The 22,397-nt window shown below is 32.7% G+C and overlaps 2 protein-coding genes across 16 annotated transcripts in view; both read left to right on the top strand.

Moving 5' to 3' along the window:
- Positions 1-60: 60 nt before the first annotated feature.
- Positions 61-2,144, top strand: LOC126917583 (superoxide dismutase [Mn], mitochondrial). Its single transcript, XM_050724603.1, has 3 exons — positions 61-390; positions 1,269-1,558; positions 1,632-2,144. The coding sequence occupies exons 1-3, from the start codon at positions 353-355 to the stop codon at positions 1,958-1,960; spliced, it is 657 nt and encodes a 218-aa protein (XP_050580560.1). The 5' UTR covers positions 61-352; the 3' UTR covers positions 1,961-2,144.
- A 297-nt stretch (positions 2,145-2,441) lies between these two features.
- LOC126917558 (kinesin-like protein unc-104) overlaps positions 2,442-22,397 on the top strand; it is a 35,737-nt gene continuing 15,781 nt past the window's right edge. For 5 of the 15 annotated variants that reach the window (XM_050724525.1, XM_050724523.1, XM_050724522.1 and 2 more), the window contains exons 1-9: positions 10,512-10,927; positions 16,913-17,086; positions 18,370-18,452; positions 18,818-18,896; positions 19,509-19,854; positions 20,034-20,289; positions 20,763-20,920; positions 21,238-21,377; positions 21,980-22,018. In XM_050724525.1, coding sequence (XP_050580482.1) covers positions 16,987-17,086; positions 18,370-18,452; positions 18,818-18,896; positions 19,509-19,854; positions 20,034-20,289; positions 20,763-20,920; positions 21,238-21,377; positions 21,980-22,018 — 1,201 coding nt within the window. In that variant the 5' untranslated portion in view covers positions 10,512-10,927; positions 16,913-16,986. Of the gene's footprint in view, positions 2,678-10,510; positions 10,928-16,912; positions 17,087-18,369; positions 18,453-18,817; positions 18,897-19,508; positions 19,855-20,033; positions 20,290-20,762; positions 20,921-21,237; positions 21,378-21,979; positions 22,019-22,397 lie in introns of those variants that run through there. The other 10 variants (XM_050724518.1, XM_050724515.1, XM_050724516.1 and 7 more) reach the window with 5 other exon arrangements.

Below are 22,397 nucleotides of genomic sequence, written 5' to 3'. Positions count from 1 at the left end.
TTTTTAAATAATTAATATAAACTTCGGGAAGATGTAATGTTTATCAAAATGAAAAAAATATTTTCTAAGGGTTAGTCATGTTTTAATTATAATATATCATCTAAATATGTAGATATTGTCTAATTAGGGGAAAATTAGTAATGTGGTTACTGTCAGTGGAAAAAGATTGTGACGTAATATCTGATATTTGTATAGCTGGTAGTGGTAGTAGAGTTCGAGCCATTTCCCGGCATACTCCGGCATTAAGATTTTTGCAACTATCGCGACAAGTCTGTGATCAACGGTTGCTTCTGCACTTCACATTTTCTGATATTAGTTTATAAAAACAAGTTGATTTGTCACAGTTTCAATAATGTTCGCAGCAAGACGTGCTCTGTTTTCCAACACAATGTAAGTCTATCTTACTTTTTATTTATAATTGACATTCGCATAGTTGATATTATATAATTTCTAACCTGTCATTCTTTCTGCTTTTTGTCATTAGTATTAGATATTTTATTTGTAACAATTGCGTTTATTGATATTGTATATATACATAATTGTATAAAAGATTAACATTTGTACTTTAAAATATAATTGCAAAAATAATATCAAAATTTGGAATGAATTATATTTAATATAAACTGATTTCTTTTCACTTAATTAAATATATAATTTATATATGGTCATTTATATAATTTAAGTTCCAAATTGAAATTTATTTTACAATAATTGATAGTTAAATGACAAAATATTACTGATATTCAGCCATATGTATTGGATGCATCTATCAAATTTGAAAATATTGAACCAAATTACAAAAGGCAAATGTATATTTTAAAAAAATATATTTAGACATATTGTCAAAGTGCTGAAATTAACTGTATATACAAAAAATCAATATCAATTTGGTTTGACCTTTGGCATGTAGATATATGTTAGATAAATACTTTGTCAATGTGATATATGAATATCATTATATTTGTAGTCCATATATATCATACATGTATGAAGTAAATTTTATTTAAATTTGAAATGTAAAAAATAAAAAGAATATACATGATAAAAAATAATAACAAAAAATAAACAACATATGACAAGATAATATTCATATTATCAATGAAAACAAAGTTGATATTTTGTAGATATGATATTTTTAAACATAAAAGTTAAGTATATAATTTATACTCTATTTTTTTAACTATTACATATTATTTTTAACTTTACAATATATATTATGCAAATTTCTAGATAAAATAAAAATTCTATTATGTATCTTTCACTTTTAGCAAAGACACATTTGTGAGAACAAAACATTCACTACCTGAATTACCCTATGATTACAAAGCTTTGGAACCTATCATCTGCGCTGAAATTATGCAACTTCATCATTCAAAGCATCATGCGACATATGTTAACAATTTAAATGTTGCCGAAGAGAAAATGAAAGAAGCTGTCGCCAAAGGTGATGTTAATACGCAAATTGCATTGGGTCCAGCTATTAAATTCAATGGAGGAGGTCACTTAAATCATTCAATTTTCTGGTGTAATCTTTCACCAAATGGCGGTAAACCAGATGGTAAATATCTCTACGAGATAGATATTCTGTAATAAAATCAAATATAAATTAATTAAATATCATTTTCTTTCAGCTGCACTCCTCAAACAGATTGAGAAGGACTTCGGTAGTATGGAAGAGATGAAAAAGCGGTTATCTGAGAGTACTGTTGCTATCCAAGGTTCTGGTTGGGGTTGGCTTGGATATTGTCCAAAAGCAAAATCTTTAAGGATAGCTACTTGCGCTAACCAAGACCCTCTCCAAGCTACAACTGGTTTGATACCACTTTTTGGTATCGATGTTTGGGAACACGCGTACTATTTACAATATAAGAATGTTCGACCTGATTATGTTAAAGCTATCTTCGACATAGTGAACTGGAATGACGTGAATAGCCGTTACAACAATGCTCAGAAATGTTAGAGAGTGAAGGAAGATATGATAGTGTCGAAAATGATTTTTACATAGTATGAACCTTTTTCGAGAATCAATTTTGTATTCTCTCTCTTCTTATTTGTCTTCAGAAGACATTTATGATTTTATATATATCTGTTTCATATATATTGTACGCATATAACAATAAATGATAATGAAATTTGCCAGAGAAGTTATTGTTGGTTTAAAATCAGATAAAAGAAATATCTTACTAATTATATTATTTCATAAAGATTATTTTTCTTTCTTAAAAATATAAAATATACTTTCAAATGTTAAACCGATATTCTTAAATTAATAAAAGAATCATCTTTTACATATCAAGAACGATTTGGAAAACTTTCGCGCTCAAATTGAAGCGCGCTATTTAAGTTATCATATATCGATAACCATCGCGGTCATTTCCGTTTTCATCTGGCATAATATCAATGGGCAGTGTGAATTGAAAATTTCGCATGAAACGTCGCGCTATTTCGCTAGGAGAAAACAGACATCAGCGCCACACGGTTAATAAGCTGCACAAGCGAGTGCCGAGAAAGAAGAAAAAGACGCCTAACTCGCGCCTTTGATAATCGATCGGTTAGAGTTGAATTGCTTTGCGTCGCGTCGCGTCGCGTCCACGCCGTGTCTCGAGGAACATCGCGGAACTAGAACCAGTATGGCCGGAGGTCCTCAGCTGTTTTCACGTCACTGCCTACGTATCTGGTGAGTCGAAAACATTCTTGTCATTTTAACCACTTGTACTAATAGCACATTCGTTATGAATGTACGAACGCGTTGCTATCATTGTAGTTATCGTAAACTCGTTTGTGTACAATACATCGTCTATTATAAATCTTCGAATGCCGTTTGCGCCGCAAATTAATTTCCTGTTTGCTTTGTCAATCTAGAGTACACAGTAGATACGTACAACTTTAGTCAGACAGATCAGTTTTAACCATCGCGACATTGTATTCCTTTATTCTGTTTCATAGTTAGTTCATTAGCATGGTTGGTTTGACTTTATACGATGACAGTTCGTAAATGCACTACATGTATAAAATATAAAAAATCGTCCGAAGAATTTTGATCGATTATTATTAGGGATAAAATTCTACGTTCCTTGGGTCATTTCCGACATAATCGGGTCTTCCCATTGTTAAAAAATTTTAATTTGAGGAAAATATGAAAGAATCATTGTTAATACGCGTGATTTCTTAAAACTTCAAAAATCTTTTTGTTTATCAAAACGAGCGCTAAATTAGGACATAAAAATTCGAAGACTAGGGCTTAAATGTAAGTAATTTGAATATTTCAAGTATAATTTTTTTCGAAATATTTCCTTGCAAATGAGTATCTGAATAAATGATTTTGATCGATACTTGACATTTTTTTACACGTTCTATAATATATTTCTCTGTTATGTCAAGGAGGGTTTGAAAAGAGAAAATTCTCATCTATATTTGCTCTTAACGTGTGCTCGTACGTGTATTTGCATAAAGATTGAACGATATGCGATATATAAAGATAAGTGCATGTATGTGTCGTATCTATGTAGTTAATTCTAAGATCAATGAATCGAGGAGTACGTTCGCAGCATGTTTCGAATGATTCATTATGTTAGTGCATATCAGAAGTGTTAATTATGATCGAAGGGGGCGCTTTCGTCTTAGTGAACGTGCGTGGAATCGACTCGTTCCTGCCACAAGGTTTTTGCTGGTAAAATACGAAGCCACCCGATGGTACATATTTACACAAATACGTTCGAGTCGCGGATCGTTACTGAAGAAAATTATACCGCGCTTCTAGGATTAGGATTTTTTCAAAATTAGGGTATGCAAGTGCAACGCCGCGGAAGGTTGATGCTGAAAAGACCGCGGCACAAACTAAATCTTTGTGCTGATTTAAGTTCGTTAGGGATACGTTAATAGGAGTTGACTATCAAATTTGTTGTGAATAAGAACGCTGTTTGGATTCAGCGATCGGGCCAATACGAACCTAACAAATTTAAACAAATTTTTAAATAGAAATCTTTATATTTTTTAAAATTATTTTAATTTTTTTAGCAGTTCAAAATATTATATACTTCAAGATAATGGAAGGACTTATATTTAATGTAGGAAAAGAGAAAAAATAAAGAAATGTTTCTGATCTGTATTTGAAAAGTGTAATGTTTTTGCCCTTCATTTGTTTAAATAAGTAATAGTTGAATAAGTTGAATATGTTCGATGGAAATTATTTGTGTATCGATAGATGATTAAAAGTGGTACTATGAATAAAAGTGTCAAGTATCTACTTTGATTCAATATCTTTGAAAGTTATTCTTCTTTTCTCGGCAATTTGCATGTTTCACTAAATCTTGACATGTATAATTTTAACAGAATACTAATTATGAACTTTCGTTGAACATGACATCTATGTGTTATAATTCATTCTTCTATCAATCTTAATATATATCAATATAAAAATGTTAAATGATATTTATTACAAAGTCAATAGCGTTTAGAATATCGTAAATCAAAAAATTATGATATTAAAAATGAATATTTCATAATTATTATGTTACTTGTTGTATAACATTATTAAATCATCTATTTTTCATGATATAAAATAAAATCCAAAATGTAATAAATTTAAACGATGAACATCCAAATTATAATTATACGTGACATAATATTAAGAAATTTAGAGGAAAATTTATCATTTTTGTGACAGTGGCCAAATGTCCTAATGACGTTCCTGGAACGAAATCTCATGAAATATGAACATGCGTCAATGGTACTACTTATATATAACTTACTCACGATGCAACGTTACGGAAAAACAATTTTATCGAAATATTGTAATATTTGATTCAATACAGCCTGTTAACGTAAGATAGCATTTGTTTTCGATTAAGATATATATATTCATCAAGATATTTACCTAATATTTTTTCAATTTTATTATTTTGGCAAATAACTCACGTCAGTAGCCACCAGTTATGTCATTTTTGTTTTTCTTTATTCACAAATAATTTCAAATATTTAAATATACGTTAAAAAACGAAAAAATGATAGACAGAACATTTTAGGTAAGAAGAGCAAATAAATAATTTGCCTACTTTACCCATAAAAGTATCACCCCTTTTTAGAGGTGGTTTCCTAATTAGGATGTGCAGTTATAATCTAAAATCATGAATAATTATACACAACACTAAATATACGATAACCAGGTTTCTCAAATTTTCCAATAACATTAATAATTCATCTACGGCATTTATGAAACTATTACAGTTTCAGAATTGACTTCTATAATTAGGAATTGCAATTATATAATCTAAGATCATAAATGAATATTTCTAAATTTTTCTAATAATATTAACATTTCAGCTACTATGACAGCGAAACTATTGTGCTTTGGAAAGAACCTTCGTGGTTTTAAGGTAGTTATAATCCAAAATTATGAATGAATAAACACAATAATAAATATGCAGTAACCGAGAGTCTCTAACTTTTAACAATATTGATAATTTGGCTACTATATTGACGAAACGATTACTGCCTTTAGGGGTGGCTTTCGTGATTAGGGGGTTGTAACAAAGGTTGAATTAGATTTTTGAATGAGCAATAACAGGCGGTTAGATACGTATTCGTATATGGTTGAAATAAAGATACGTGGGTGCTATTGCCGACATCGTTGGATATCTTTACTTATTGATTGCTCCGTAGAAATTGGCCGGCGCCGCCCGCGTCGCATCGGTCGATCGTCGGGTTGCAGGCTGACGTCATCCGTGCCTCTACGCCTATTGATTTTCTCCTCTAGGCGCGATGTGATTGGTCCATAAACGGAGAAAGCGGGCATGCACGACCCTGGACCACGATGTCGATCGGCGCCCGCGCACTCTACATCGCTAACTAAGGGTCGCCATATTGCTTCCAACCACCTACTATCACCGGTTTCGATACTACTTCACTTTCGAGGGCAAATTCCTATCCAGCAACCATGTGCGCATACCTTCATCGACTTAGATCGATCATCCGAAAATATTTTTAATCATAGATTCGTTGTCATATCCTTGAGAGTTTATCCAGAAAATTCGAATGATCTAACTATTTCTTACTTTTCGTGGAAGAATTATTTCACATAAATGTATGTAAGACACACTGAATTTGGAATAACGTGCACCGGAATAGGTCTCTTGACAATTTCTTGCAGCCGTTTTTCGTTTACGAAGGGGATTCGGTTTATCGCCTGCTTCTTTTGATAAATGAAGCATTTCCCTGAAACACTTTTCATCAAATAGTCGCTTCACTGTTTCGATTTTATCTGCCTATTTTGGCATAAAAAATAAGAGAAATATATAGGATTTCTACTTTAAATTTGATTTGTTGATTTGCACAAAAATAGGCTTCTGTGATACATTTGTAAAACGTTCCCATGTCGTGCTTTTATTATATAAATCTAACAATAAAAATAACGTGTAACATTCCAGTGAAATAGTTTAACTAGCAGCTACAAAAATAGTTTAAAGCATAACATAAAAAGCTTACCAAATGATAATTAAATAATAATACGTATATATTTATTACAAAATGAAGATTTCACATTGAAATCAGCTTTTGGTTTATTCCATTTTTGATGGAAAAATGATGTTAAATGGAATTTTGCATCGTTGGGAATATGGTTTACTCTAATCACTTGAAAGTAACTCACACCTGATGCGGCATCGCAGTAATTCTTTGAAACCAAACAATTCGTGTCGCTACTGATAATCAGAACTGATGCTTTTACGATCAATTTATCTTAATTACAAGAGCTGTCCCTCACAATAGGCGTGGGATTATACACGGGGAAAATTAGGGCAATTGCATTGAAAAAAATGCGTCACCGTGGACTTATTATTTTTCATTTTATTTCGGTATTAATTCATATTCATAATTATCCTATATCTTCGGGTAACGCAGTGTCGTAACGAGTAATTAGCATGAATAGTTGCACGGTTCTTCCTGGCAATAAATTATGGAAAATTATCTGGCGAACCTATCATTACGTTAAATAAATTGCGAGGGAACTTTGCTGCGCAGAAGTGCAATTTAGAAGGAAATTGGTGTGCAGGCCCAGTGGAATAATTTAAAGTGATGTCAGAAAATTTGATTTGTTTAACCATTTTAGCAATGAATTTTTTGTACGTGCCTTGCAAGAAAACATTATTTATCTATTAATTATTAACACATAATTTCCTGGATTTGTTCTGTAAAGAAGACATGGTACAATATAGACAATAGAAAATAGGTACATTTATTATTTAGTTAATTAATAGTTGATTAAAGTACAATGTTGCGTATATGTAACACCTAGAGATGACCTTTCTAATTCTACTATTTTTTTAGCAAAATCTTTAAAATTCTTGCTTATGTATAATATTTCTTGTGACCCTGCTGCGTTCTTTGAGCCATTTTCCATTATATGTTTCTATTCTTAATAAATTTCTTAAGTTTGAAGAGTAGATAAAGTAATCGTTGTATGATTTTTTATTTCAATATTTTGCTAAAGATTTTGTCACAATACAGAACTTTCTTCCTTATTTTTTGTTAAAACGAGGGACATGATTCAGGCACAAAAATTCGAAGATCATGACAGGGCTAGAAAAATTACGTAAAATATAAAGACTAAGAATTAGTTCAACGCCGAATGGGACGGAAATCTGACGAGCAGTTTATAAAAGCGTGGGTTTGGGCTGTTGACTACGCACGTATCCTGACGTCATTGATGTGTATGACTCATTTAGCGAAGAATTCTGTTTCATGAAAACATTCTCACTTCCTATGGTATATCTCGTATTCAACGCGAGATTAGTGCTTCTAACTTTAGAAATAAAAAAAGAAATAAATATGCAAACTTTGATAGAAAAAATCTTTTATCAACTTTTGCATGAACTGGTAGAGATATTTATGAAAAAAAGATAACACACATATGTACCTGGTAGCATAATCTATCGATACATGTGAGATATCAACTATTGCATTTCATTGGAAATAGATTTAATCTTATTGGGAAATATTGACAGATTTTCTGTAGTCTGTTAACATCTCTGTTTACACAATCTGTTGTATATGTAGACACCACAGATATCCTAACGAGGGATGGGTGTGCGACCTTTGTTTCTCCGAGCAACCCCTATACCTGTCGCATCTTTAGTGTTATAGTATACATGTAGTAAACAGCCGGACAGAATCTTTCGCCTATTCGAACGGAATGACCATATTTAGCAAGCAGGTATTATGTAAAACACGACATGCATTGATTTGTGAATAATAGGAAAGATAGAATCAGACTACTCATTTCGAATCTTTTAATACATCTTGAGACTTATTGCGCAGAATACACTGTATCTCGTATATTTCCCATTGAAATGTTATAATCTGTTATCTACTGTAACTTAATTAAAACTTAGTTAGTTTATAAAAAGCACGATATGATCTTCGAACAAGAAGCTTAACATGATGAGAATTAAATGTTTCACCGCCATCAAAGCGATATCGTTAATTTATTTTTTTATCGATTGAATTTACATTCCACTTTATATTTTACACTTACGGTCCTATTATCTGTATATCTCTTACACTCAGCCTACGCAATAAACCTGAAGACGTAAAAAGTTTCTCCGAGGACGTTCTTGAGAAAATGGCCAATGACGTTTTCTTGATGTCATTTAATGATCATTGCTGTAAAGCGTCATGTTTTACGAGTTTCTGCTACGGATTGTTAAATATATCATCGAATCATATACTGCACGTGATTTGAAACGTGCTTTTGTTATTCTTGATTTTCGTCTTATTTCGATTTATTGAATCTCCCTGATTTTACTTTTGGTAAAAATTTAGGTCCCCGATATATTAATTCTTTACAACATTAGTTGTAAAAGAACCATTGAATCAATTTTACGTAACGTCTGATCGAGTCCCTGTAATCATTTTATGAGACTTATTAGATGTGGCTTCTCTAACTTGTACTTGTCTCTAAACCGCACATGGTTTAATTGTTGACCAATACTACTTGATTCGAATTAATTTCTAGGATAATAGCTTCTTTTATCGAATTATGTGACTTAACTCATAACAAAACCACCTTTGTTTATGCTTGTTCTTTTTCAGAAAGCAATAAAGTCCAGCATATATAATACGTATTTAATACGCTTTAGTTATTTCAAAGAAAACGTTCATCATATTACATAATTGTTCTGACTGTAATTCTGTAATTTTGTAGTAAGAGTAAATTTGTAATACTACTACTAGGTATTTGTAATACCCAGGATGGATATTGGATGCGTTAACAAAGCTTCATTTCCAATTTAAAAATCGCATTAAAACACGGAGATTGCAATTTTACGTCAGCAGGGTCTTCGGTTGTATCCGGACTACCCCAAGCACGTCTACGGGGAAAGCTCAGTCCTGAACCCTTTCGCGTGGCCAGGTGATCGTTGAAAAATATTGGCTCGCCGACGATCCGAACAGAATAAGCGTAGAAGTGAGCAAATTTATCGAATCGATAAGAACTTATATAAACTCTGATGAGATGAGAGCGTTTTCCAAAATGGACGACGAATTTGAAACAATGAATGCCAGCTCGAATAAAGCTATGATCGATAGTTTCAATTAGAACTGTTGCGCAGACGTCTTTTGTTAAAACATACCGTTGTTGATGTATGAGTATTTATGTGTAAGTATTTCGATAAAGAGAAATAGAATTTATATATAGAAAGGAAAAAAGGGGACGAGAAATAGTTATAAAGTGTAGTTGTATAATTTGTCTTTTTAATTTTGTAGTTTTACAGTAGTGTATAGATTTCTTAGTACTTCGTTATTGCTGTACAGTCGAGTAAATAGTTTTTAGTTGAGATAAAGGAAATACGAATTTCTTTTCATTATTTTATTAATATGAAATAATTTAGAGCGCAATTGCAACGAATAATCCCATGTATGTACGCGGACCGTACCCTATATTTGTTTCTATGAGGCATTCGAAAGTACTTGCTAAGAACTCCAAAACCACGTACGAAGCATTTGCTCATAAAAATAGATTACGATTTTACTCCAGAGAAATGAAATTACATTCTACACCCGCATCGTTGCAGGCACGAAAAAAAGTGAGATCATAAAAAATCAGATATCGTCGTCACGATCACCAAAACCATTTCATCTTAATCGTGTATGACTCACCCTACGTATAAATTAAAAAGGGAAAAGGTGAACCAAAGTGGTAATTGGACGTGAAGTTCTTAGAAGTACCACTGCCTAAAAGACTCAGGTACTCAAGAGATCTGGAAGTTTTTCGTTGCAAAAGTCATCTTATTAAATAGAACGGCTTAAAATTCGAGCCATTGCCCGGAGAAGAGAAGAAAGACTAAAAAAAGTTAACCAAAAGAAATAAATTAGAATCGAGGCGACCCGAAGGGCTTAAAGGACACATGGGTAGGGGTAACTATCAGGTGACCGGCAGATGGCGCCGACGCGGTAACTCGGCCATCGGCTAATGGACGCCGCGGGGGTAAGTGCGCAAGCGCTCCGAATCAGTTCGTCACTCGACGACCGACCGCCGACCGGAGGTGTCGTAGTTGCTCGTTGTCGTGCAGCAGGGTGGTTCAAATAGTAAAGTGAGTGTATGTGTGTGTGGGTGTGCGCGCGTACACGCTCAGCCGTGAGCGATACGTGGATGAATACATTATAATGTCCGCGTACGTGTCCGTTAAGAGTTTTGAGGATCATCCAAGCATAACCAGTGCACCGACATAATAGTGACCGTCGATTGTGAGGCTCGTTGAGTGTTGTTTCATCGTTTCCCATCGTTTCTTAAGGTTTCATGTCAAGTGTCGCATCAGCGACTGTCATCATCGCTATCGTCCGAATCAACGGTGAACCTGAACGCTTAACGCCCGAATTCATTTTGAGAAAACGAACGACAGGTTGAGCTTGGTTCTTGAACAGGGAGTCGAAGGTAAGAACCGTAGAAACGTCTTCGCTACAACGATCGATCGCGAAAATCTATGTATACGCGATGGATGTTCTTTCACCTACGCCCGTCTCGCTTCTCGCGACACTTTTCCACTACTGTTTTATCGATTATGCCGTGTCAGTTTGAGTTCGTACATCAAAGATATGCGGGGAATATATTGAGAATATTCGCTGATAAAAGAGGTTACACATTATACTTGGTTTTGGTAAATGAGTCCTGTCAACAGTCGCTCGACGACATTTTGTATACATCGCTCATAGTATACCCTTCAGACCGTGCATACGTATCGGTGGTTTACTTGAATTGTGGCATAAATAGGAAAAATATATATATTTTCCAGAATAATTTGCAGTGGAAAATTATTAATTACTCAACTATTTATCCAGAAGATTATTTTTTTCTTTTACAATTTAGTTAATAATCTATAGATTTTCAGGCTTCTAAGAAAATATTGTTTTTATTGCTCATTACTCGAAAAAGACTTTAATTCCTCTTTTGAATTATAATATTACTCTTGCCAAATAATTCTATTAGAAAATTTTTGATATTCTTATTCTGGAAAATAGCTCACTCTTGAAATTCATTTTTCCAAATATTTCAAAAGTAACAATATTTTCTAATTTATTACGCTTTTAGCAATCCAACGATAAGTTGTACATTTAAACCCCTATACGTATGTTACATGGTGCAACGACTGTGCACTCGAATCGAATGGTAGGTCATACCATCGATAATCATCACCGTAGCACGGATCGGAATACATTCAATTATCATAAACAAATTACACGATATTTCACTAAATACGTCAAAACGCCAATCTTAGATATTGATTAAACATATTGGAGATGGAAAAATTCATTTATACTCTTATAGATTATTGAGGTTACGTTGGGTGGGGAACGATATTTATCCAATTGGAAATCGAAATAGATATTGAAAATGGATATTGCGTCAATTATATTCGAATCGATGATAGATCGAGTTATAAGAGTTTTAAGAATCAATTAATAGAAAATTGAAATTTGGTTGGTTAGAGTCACCGTGTAACTCGAACTCGGTTGCTGTTATCGATTACGTGGTGGCTATGTTTTTACGTTCATCTCAAGAATGTACTTGCACACGCAGCGGTATACGTTTCCATGAAATCGCAGTATGTACTCCATTTCCTGCTATACATATCATACAATGTGGATTTTATATTCTTTTTCGATTTTTTCTTCTCTAATCATAAAAAATGAATATAAGAAAAGACTTCCAGTCTAATAATATACATATATGTACAAAGTTAACCTTAAAAAAGGTTAACAAGGATAAGACAAAGTCAAGCGATCTCAGATAAAATTCAGGACGAATTATTAACATTAAATGAATACATGTTAGTTTTAAAAGTAGCTATTGTATTTATCTTATTTCTTCTTCTTTTTTTTCTTATTTCAGTTTAATCTAAATTTAGTCGAGTAAATCTACAATAATATAGATGTAGATCTATTTTTGTGTTATAACGTGTCAATCGATAACCGAGCAAAAAAGCGTAATGTTAATTACTAACCTGCTGACTGTTGCGTTTCAGTCTATGAGCGGAGGTGAAATTTCCTTGCTGATACATTCTAGCAACTTTTACATCCATACGGAACACCACAATACGATTGTATCGAAATTACGTATTTACGGCCGTGCAATATATATACTTCTACCTTTCAGATATTATCGATATTCCTTTAACAAAAAGATCTGTCTTATTGTATGTTGCAATAACGGAGAATATTCAGTGAAATATTGAACTGATAGCGATGGTCCTTTTTTCACCAGAGGCGCTATACGCTGCACAGAATAATTACCGGACCGTTTATTCAAGTGACTTGGATTCTTAATAAATAAAATAGAAAAATTAAATAAAATGCCTTATATAAATTAATATTTTTTATTTTACACGGTGAATAAGATACATTTGTATAAATAGATGGGTGATTTTGTAATTAAATAGGATGGTAGGTTTTAAGGATAATTTTATCTCTTTGAGAATGAATTTTATAAATTTATTGAAGTCAGAGAAAGATCATTAGTTTCTGTTTTTCAGAAAAAGATAATATACATCGTCTTTTTGTAGTTAAAGTGTCCTACCTAGTATTTCCCCATTTTTCAAGATGCGAAATATTTCAATTTCTCCATAATTTTTATCTATCAAATAAAGTTATATTATACAGGCTATTTATATATATTTTTGTTTGAATAAAGAGTAGTAAAGATGGTACTATGAAAGTAATAAAAATTCTGTTTTCTTCCGTTCCCAACTGATAGAACGTCCTTAACTAAGGAAGCCAATACACATACATATGCCATTATATGCAAAGGTTAACTATTTTAGTTTAACCAGAAACATTTCGTACAAGATATACTTCTTATTAACAGTATTTGTTCGTATATGCATAATATGTGAAGGTATCCTTCAAGAAGTTAAACATTAATATTTTCATGATTTTCAGAACGTTCAATCTTTCTCTGATTTTTAGTCATGCAATTAAACCCATAAAAACGGTTTACAAAGAAACGTGCTCTTGCAGCAAGTACGACGATTTAAATCGTAGTTCATAAAATCGAATGGATGATATCAGTGCTTGTTCAGACTCTGAAAGTGATTCGTGTCACTGCGTAGTCAGTCAACGGTTGCAGTCTTTTTCAATACCCGGCCGTGACTATCGGTTGATCGATAGCGATGATATTGTTATTCTCGTATCAAGGATACTCGTGTTATCAGATATTTGATCCATTATATTATAAGCATTCAGATTTAAGAAATCATTTTTCTAAATCATCATGTCGCGTTTACAGCGGCGCGGTGTACCCGTTTCATTTAAGTGATGCTTTAAGCTCGAACCAGCATAGCTGCTTGTTTGCATTTCTAAATGGCGCAGTAATTATCGAAGTCAAGGTGCGTCACGAGATTTAAATACGTTTAGAAAAATAAAACCCTTGAAACCTGGAATTAAACATTGAGATTTTTTAAATCCGAGTTCTTCTAATTTCAACGTACGAATTTAGAATTTTTAAAATTGAAAACTGATAGGTAACGTACATATTTCATTAATTGATATATATATTTACTTTGATTTTTATGATGAAAATTTGAGTTTGTTTCAATAAATTCATTTACGGGAATGAGATTTTTATGTTTACAAAAACGAATTACCATCATGTATCACTAACGTAATTTAAAACCTTACATGGAATTGCGTCACCTCGGAGAGATTTTTCTTCGATTGAAACGTCACTATCGTTTATCCTTCGCGTGAGATAACAGCAGAAGGATTTCCATTGGAACCCACATAGGAAATTTTTCTTGAAAAAATTCTTCGACGTTTCTTGCTCCTCTGATACTCCTCCTGTGATACTGATACTGAATTTCTTTCTTACGAATAAAATTTATTTTTATTTCATATCATCTCATTTAAAAACAAGAAGACTAGAATGATTTAAACAGCGCATTAAAGATTATTTTTCTTTATTGTGTTTTACTAGATAGATTAAGGGTTCACTAGATTGATTAACTTTACTCTACGGACTTCAAAGACGTAACTTCTTGCTTTAAAGCAAACCAATTACTCAGAGAGGATATTTTAAAAATGGATCACAATATTCAGTCGTTAGTACTACGCCTGTATCAGGACCATCTCCTTTCCTTGTTTTTCCAATTCATCTGATCAACCTTTCATTTTCTCGTGGGAAGATCATAAAATAAGCATCTTTGATGTCGCATCAAGTGGTAATAATACGTTTACTAGCGACGATAATTGTATCTACCATTCGTCGTGATTGAATTACAGGAGAAGGCACTTTGCTCAGCAGCAACTTCTGCAATTTCTTTGCTTTGAATGTATCGTATCGATCCTTGGATTCAAACTGTTGTTCCGCTTCGTTTCAGAAAGAAAGGAACCTAGCCTGACTATTGGTCTATTGTCGGGATAACGAGGAATACAGCGCACGAATTTTTATTTTTAAATCAAACGAAAAGATTTTTAACATTTTAATAAAATCATACAGTAAAATCGCAGTGTACAATATTTAATAGAATTTATATCCAACATTAAAACTATCTTTACATCTTTGAGTGAAATTTATTAGCCATTTAAATTTTAATACCCTTGAAAAATAGTTTTATCATCCTCGCTATGATAAGCATAGGGTTGGAATTTAATCTTAATGATGTGGTTATAAATATAGCTTATGTTCGTGCCCTTGAGGTAGAAGTTACACGTTCACTTAATTTCCACGGATAGTTGATCAGGGAGATAAAACTGGTTATACAGATTCTAATGATTTCGAGAACTAATCTTGTACCTAATATGGATTTTTCTGTGCAGCTGAATAGACAAGAGAATATCGATACGTTCGCAGTAGAATGGGTCAGCCATTGATGAGGGACTATATGTACATACTACATCCTATAGTTAGCTAAAAATATGCTTTCCCCGGTTTTGAACACATTTTATTCCTCACTGCACAAACTAATAAAATATATTACATAAAAAAAACATCAGAAACATCAATTAACGAAATTAACAAACGCGCTTAACAATTGCTTAAATTATCGGTTTTTACGTATTTTTAAATAGAAAGAAATTTATAATCTATGATACATTTACGTCATTGATATCTAACTACTTTAATATTGATAAGAATCATATGCATTATGAAAGTTATTGTATATTATTTGAACATATTTTGTATTTTAAATGTAAAGTGAAAAGTTTGTTTTGCAATGTTTCTAGTAAGAAAAAGTCAAAAGCAGTGTTTCTAGTAAAAATTCAAGCTATTCTAACATAGTTAGTTATGTCTAAAATTGGCATAGTATGCACTGTGATACAGACCAATTTGACATTAGACATCAACGTACAGCAATAAACTTCAAAATTGCTATTAAATCTACTGAACAAAAGCAAGTATTGAATATTTCTTATTTTAAGTAGAGTCTTGAAACTTTATTTGGTATCATGGATATTCATACTGAGCTTCTTTTTCAGCAATTGCAAAAGTTAATCGGATTTATGGATAAATAATAATCTGTTCTCTTCTTTTGTTCTTGCGCTGATTCGTTTGATGTTTATTGGCCGACTGTTCTGTGTATGGAGGGATAATTACCCACCGATAGACGAACCTTTTGTCGGTGAATATCGATTTTCGACGTCATGCACTATGTAGGTACTAGTTACTCTTGTTGGTGGATAATTGACGCCACGGACTTTACGGCGTCAAGATTCGATTACGACCTAATGAAATATACCATAATAAATTCAATCAAATTGTTTTGACGTTGACACGTCTACCATCCTTTATTATGATATCATTTTACTGATATTGAAAGGTTTGTTCCGAACCTTACGAATCGAAGAAGATCATGCACATACGACGTTGTGAAAAGACGTTTATTTGATAAGACAGATATGTCTTCAATTTCGTTCTTATCCTTATCCGAATTGTATTAATAGAATTCAACTTACACATTATTTATCTTTTCTCTAAATAATTTTGTTTGCTGATATTCTTAGATCTTTAAACATTTTATAATGTGTAATTAAAAAGGTGTATGATGGTGAAAAATTATAATAAAAACAAGTTGTGCTTCTTAAATACGCGCAAAGAGTTGCATAGAATAACGCGAATAAAATAATAAAACTACTTCATGAAAAAATAAGTGATACTTTTGTTTCTATTTTTAGGCGAAATATTCCACAGCCAGAATTTATATGTCTATTAAAAAAGAAAATTTTAATTACAAACCCTCGTCGTTTCATTCCTCTTCAGCTGTCCCTCCTGAAATATTCAGCGATATAATATCAAATAAGATTATCTCGAAAGAACGTATCGTTACAATTAATCAAGAAGCGCGTGACCGCTACTGAATGGAAGCCTACGATCGTGTCTTTCTTCCGCGATGCCAGTTTCGCTAACGATGCCTTTTTATTTCCACAGAGAAAACGAGGAAAAAGTCAATCGCCAGCACCGCCGCCATCGTGATCCGACGCTGAATTAAAAACAGACGGAAAATGTCGTCGGTAAAGGTGGCGGTGAGGGTACGGCCCTTCAACAATCGAGAGATCTCCCGTGAGGCACAATGTATTATCGAAATGTCCGGCAATACTACTTGTGAGTATAATTTAATTCTCGTACATTGTCTGTACTTTCACGCTGTTGTCCGCTCGTATTTCGTCCTCCGTTTCGTTTCTTCGTCTTTGTATTATGATCTGATTATTATTTATTCTCTACCTTTTTTCTTCTTTTTAAATAAAAAAATTGTTTTCCACAAAACAAAACAGTTGCCGCGTTTACCACGAGAACAATTGCTTCTATCAAGACATAGATGCATGTTCGTTTTTTCGCCATCGATTTGTCATTCAATTATCGTAATTGTGTTTGTATAGAACATATAGAACGAAACTTCTTCTGATTAGACAATTGTTTTTTATTACAAGCCTGTTATTTCACCTGATTTGAAGTATGTCTTTCCTATTGTTTCATGAACCAATATTCTTTGAAATGAAAAGGTAGTTTTCATACATTAACAAATTTAGCATTGATTCAACTTGAATCTCAGATAAAGGAAAAATTGACATTATTTTGAAAAATATTACATAATAATTGGGCACACACATATTATGTAAGTGGGATATTATACCTGGGTTAACATTTTGCATACATGCATAACCACGTCCTTCGATCTTTTTCATTCATTTGAAATCTTCAATTTAAACAACTTGAACTCAACAAACTTGGTTAATAGCGTGCCTTGTATACACGCGTTGTTTGTTGAAGGGAAAATCTACTTAAATGTCGAGGTGAAAATTCTGGTTCTCTCTTGTAAAAGTTTTTTACTCGATATTTGAGGCAATTTCTCGTGCAACTTTAATGTTGCGTCACGAATTGAACGAAGAACTTCGGTTCCTTAAGTCTCGTAAAATGCAAATGGATCACGGGGCAAGTTTAATATTAGATAAAGTTCGGAGAACACATTGACGTCAGTTCATTGGTGTGTAATGATTTCGTTGCGAATTTTCGACATAGTTAATCAATATTTTTACATGCACATGTAATCCCACATTCCCGGATTTTGTCTTTTATATATTTATTTCTTCTTTTTATATAATCACCTGCAGCTGTCCTTATTCGACCATGACACACGTATTAATCTAATTATTTATTTGTCTATCGATTTGTTCGTGCGTAATATATGCTACATGTTTATATAGCTTTTGATCAGTACGTACGAATGAGAAAAGTTTATATTTGGAAACTTTCTATTCAATTTTTATGGGTCTTATCCGAGAATCGTGTTTGATATACAACGCAGAAAGAGTTGGAAATGAAATAAGAACGAGTAATAAGTTGTGACTTCCTTTTGTATTACTAATTTGCTGTTTTGCGTGTTCCAGCGATATTGAATCCCAAAGCACCACCTGGCAGCAAAGATGCGCTCAAGAGCTTCAATTACGATTATTCCTATTTTTCCATGGACGTAAGTATATACCTTTTTCGTTTTATTGAATTTCCGTAAAAAGATCAATCATTTGTATTGGTGTTCCTTTCATTTCATTGCTCTAAAGATCTATTATAAATATAGCATAAATTCGTCCATTATTAATAAAGTGAATTGTTACTCTTAATTAAAATTACGGATCAATAACAAGAATCAAACTATTTAAAGAGAGTCTAAATTATATAGGTACTTACAATAACTCCTACTGAGATTAAGACCAAGAAGAAGTTAGTAAAAGGACACAAGTTAAACATCTATTCGATAATTTATCGCATTATCGTAAAACCGATATCGGGAACAGATAGTATAAAAACATAATAAATGGACTATATTCTTTGTCACAGCCAAACGACGCAAATTATTCTTCACAACTAATGGTCTACAAGGATATCGGCGAAGAGATGTTGGAGCATGCTTTCGAAGGTGAGCATATACCAAATGGAAAATTTCTGAACGTCTGCAGAGATTGATCGAACAATTTCTCAATACTTTAGGCATCGTGTACTCGAATTGTCGCATACCGCGGAATTTACGTCGAGAAACCGAACATGTGGACCCACATACCATCCGGATAGGAATTTAGTCGTTCGAATTCTCATACGATCTTGGCATATATTCACGACATACGAATATATGCTACCGTTAAAAAATTTGAAAACATTATTTTACTGTTCTTATGAACTTCTTATAATAAATGATTATTGGAAGGACATCTTGTTATACCTTTTACAATACTCGTGATTTTTAGAAATATGTAGACGCATTACCATTTATAAATATTATGATATCTACTCCTTACATTTATTGGACTAAGTTTGGAGAAATTTGTAATAAAATAATTAAAAAATAAAGATAGTAAAAATTTACTATTTAATATTTATTATCAATTATTCAATTTGCATCAAATATCAGCAGGAGTTTTACTACTTATGACCAACAGTATATGTACGACTCGATATAGTTTTAGCTACTAATTTTAATTATTTAAAAATTTAATTAATAATTAATTTGAACAATGACTTTGTTAACATGTAGGTTACAACGTCTGTATATTCGCTTACGGACAGACCGGTGCTGGCAAATCATACACTATGATGGGTAAACAAGAAGAAGGTCAAGAGGGAATAATACCTCAAATTTGCAAGGACCTCTTTAGAAAAATCAGTCGCAATTCAAACGAGTGCCTGAAGTATTCTGTTGAAGTGAGTTATATGGAAATATACTGCGAAAGGGTGCGGGATCTCTTAAATCCCAAGAACAAAGGAAACCTTCGTGTACGGGAGCATCCTCTGCTTGGACCGTACGTTGAGGACCTGTCCAAATTGGCGGTGATGTCGTATCAAGATATTCATGATCTTATCGATGAAGGGAACAAGGCAAGGTATGTACATTAAATATAAAATTAGTGAAATTTAATAATCCAAACTGACAAACATCTAATTAATTGAAAGATTAGTATTATACTTTTAATATATAATATATTATAAAAATTGATATAAAATATATTTGATATTTTATTTCAAAATATTCTATTTCATATATCTTACTTTCTTTTCTCAGAACGGTAGCAGCCACAAATATGAACGAAACGTCTAGCAGATCTCATGCCGTATTTACGATATTCTTCACGCAACAAAAGCAGGATTCTGCAACAGGATTAGTGACAGAAAAAGTCAGCAAAATCTCCCTGGTCGATTTGGCGGGTTCTGAAAGGGCTGATTCTACTGGTGCAAAGGGTACGAGATTGAAAGAAGGTGCCAATATTAATAAAAGCTTGACGACCCTTGGAAAGGTCATCAGTGCCCTTGCTGAAATTGTAAGCAATATTTTTTTACCTATAAAAAAATAATGTATAATGCATAGTAGGAAGATGATTTGAAATTTATATTTCTCGTATGATGGAACGTAACATTACGATGAAATTGCTTTTTTATTTTATTGACATAAGTCATATAAAAAATGGGTACGTTGCACAATTGGTTATACACAAGTTGCACAATTTTAACCTTTCAAAATTACGTAGATGTTGCCTAAATTTCACATTAACGAAATCTATGTCTTCTGTTTACTCTACTGTCGTTTATGGATTTTTAGGCGGTAAGTTCGTGTATCCATGATCTTTTAACTCACTTATTTAATGTAATAATATTACAAATCAAATGTATCATAATATTTTCAATTCGTCAAATATGTCATAATTACTTATACTTTGAAATACATTGAATGTTAGTCTGCTAAATTTTTGTATACAAAATAGACAGTGAATGAGTCCTTGTTTTGGCTATTTAGGCGACTAAAAAGAAGAAAAAGGCTGATTTCATCCCCTATAGAGATTCTGTTCTAACGTGGCTTTTGAGAGAAAATCTAGGAGGTAATTCTAAAACAGCAATGATTGCGGCAGTGAGTCCAGCGGACATCAATTACGATGAAACCCTCTCCACCTTACGGTATAGTTATTCATCACCCTTGTAATTTTGCTATTTTCGCCTTTATTAACTGATCTTCTTTTCAAGCATTTCTGTTTTCGTAAAAGTTTCACGACAATTTTAGTGCATAGTTATTTAGAGTTGCAAGAATTTTTGGCATCAACAAATTTAATGAATATGAATAAATCTCCTTTCTTCGATAGTTTATTTGTATAAAATAGCTAACTATATAAAATAACTTGTAATAGGCTGCATGTTTTTTTGTAATTGTTCCCGTTACTATCATATCTACTTTTGTGAATAATTATTTTTATTATTTTTACTTTGGTAAACTACAGATACGCAGACAGAGCGAAACAAATAGTTTGCAAAGCCGTCGTCAACGAAGACGCGAACGCGAAGCTTATCAGAGAACTCAAAGAAGAGATTCAAAAATTGCGGGAATTGCTGAAACAAGAGGGTATTGATGTGCAAGAAGGTAAGTTGGATTTTCACCATATAATACTCCAATTTCAAAGAGTGATGCCCTCTTTCTCTATACAGGCATACAGGCACATTATGACAGGTATATGCAAATAATAGTTCGAATGAAAATAACGAAATTGAAAGTCTAGTAATCTGAACACATTTGCGTGTGCCTGATAATCTGTCAGGGTTGGTTTGTTACGTTTTTTAATAATTCTATAATGAAAATACTTTTTACGGAAGAGTAATATTTGAACACTGATTAAACTGTAAACGAAATATGGTATTTCTTCCATTAGACGATACTCTTATTTGATCATTGATATTCCTCCCATGTAAAAAAAGAAAATATGCTATAAATGATGTAATAGGTTGCAAAAATAATTTTTCGCAGTGTTCTACGCGTTTTAGTAAACTTGTCCGTGTAAAAGAGAAAAGAAATATTACTATAACAATATATCAAGCTGTAGGAAAGGACAAACGATGATAAACAAAAAGATATAGAGAGAAATAAAAAAATAAGGAGAAACAAATTGTAAAAAAGTAGTGCGCGGTAGACAAGCCACCATTTACATAGTACATTTTTTTTCTTTGTTTCCCCTGTGCTTGACGTAGGGCCAGATGGTAAAGTCACATATGAAAAGAAAGAATCTAGTAAGTAAAATAACCGACAATCCACACAACGAAAAGTCTTATAAAAGCCAGACAATCGATCACTCTTCTGCGCCTATTCTTTGAACGTCCGCTTCATTCACGGCCAAGTGCATAATGCGTGTCATCTATCTATCTATTTCTATTTCTGTGTTTTTGTCGATTCCGACAAAATTCTCTTTACATATGCTTCGCGATACGCATTCTGTTTTTCCTTTAATATATATACAACCCTGTGACAACCAGTGCCTAATGATTATCATTGTTCCTGCCTCTCGTAGGCTGCATAATTAGCGGCTTTTAGCGTTCCTCGTTAAAAAAAAAAAAATATAAGAATGAATAATAGAGGAAGGACACATCATATGGTTGCATAGAACGCAAC

Source organism: Bombus affinis, chromosome 6 (assembly GCF_024516045.1).
Source record: "Bombus affinis isolate iyBomAffi1 chromosome 6, iyBomAffi1.2, whole genome shotgun sequence".
NCBI classification, from domain to species: domain Eukaryota; kingdom Metazoa; phylum Arthropoda; class Insecta; order Hymenoptera; family Apidae; genus Bombus; species Bombus affinis.
Note: the sequence above shows the minus strand (reverse complement) of the source record. Positions and strands in the feature narration are given on the sequence as shown.

Coding starts and splice junctions, on each gene's coding strand:
- LOC126917583 (XM_050724603.1), top strand. CDS start 353: ATGTTCGCAGCAAGACGTGCTCTGTTTTCCAACACAAT. Junction 391..1,268: donor GCTCTGTTTTCCAACACAAT/GTAAGTCTATCT, acceptor TTTCACTTTTAG/CAAAGACACATTTGTGAGAA. Junction 1,559..1,631: donor AAATGGCGGTAAACCAGATG/GTAAATATCTCT, acceptor ATTTTCTTTCAG/CTGCACTCCTCAAACAGATT.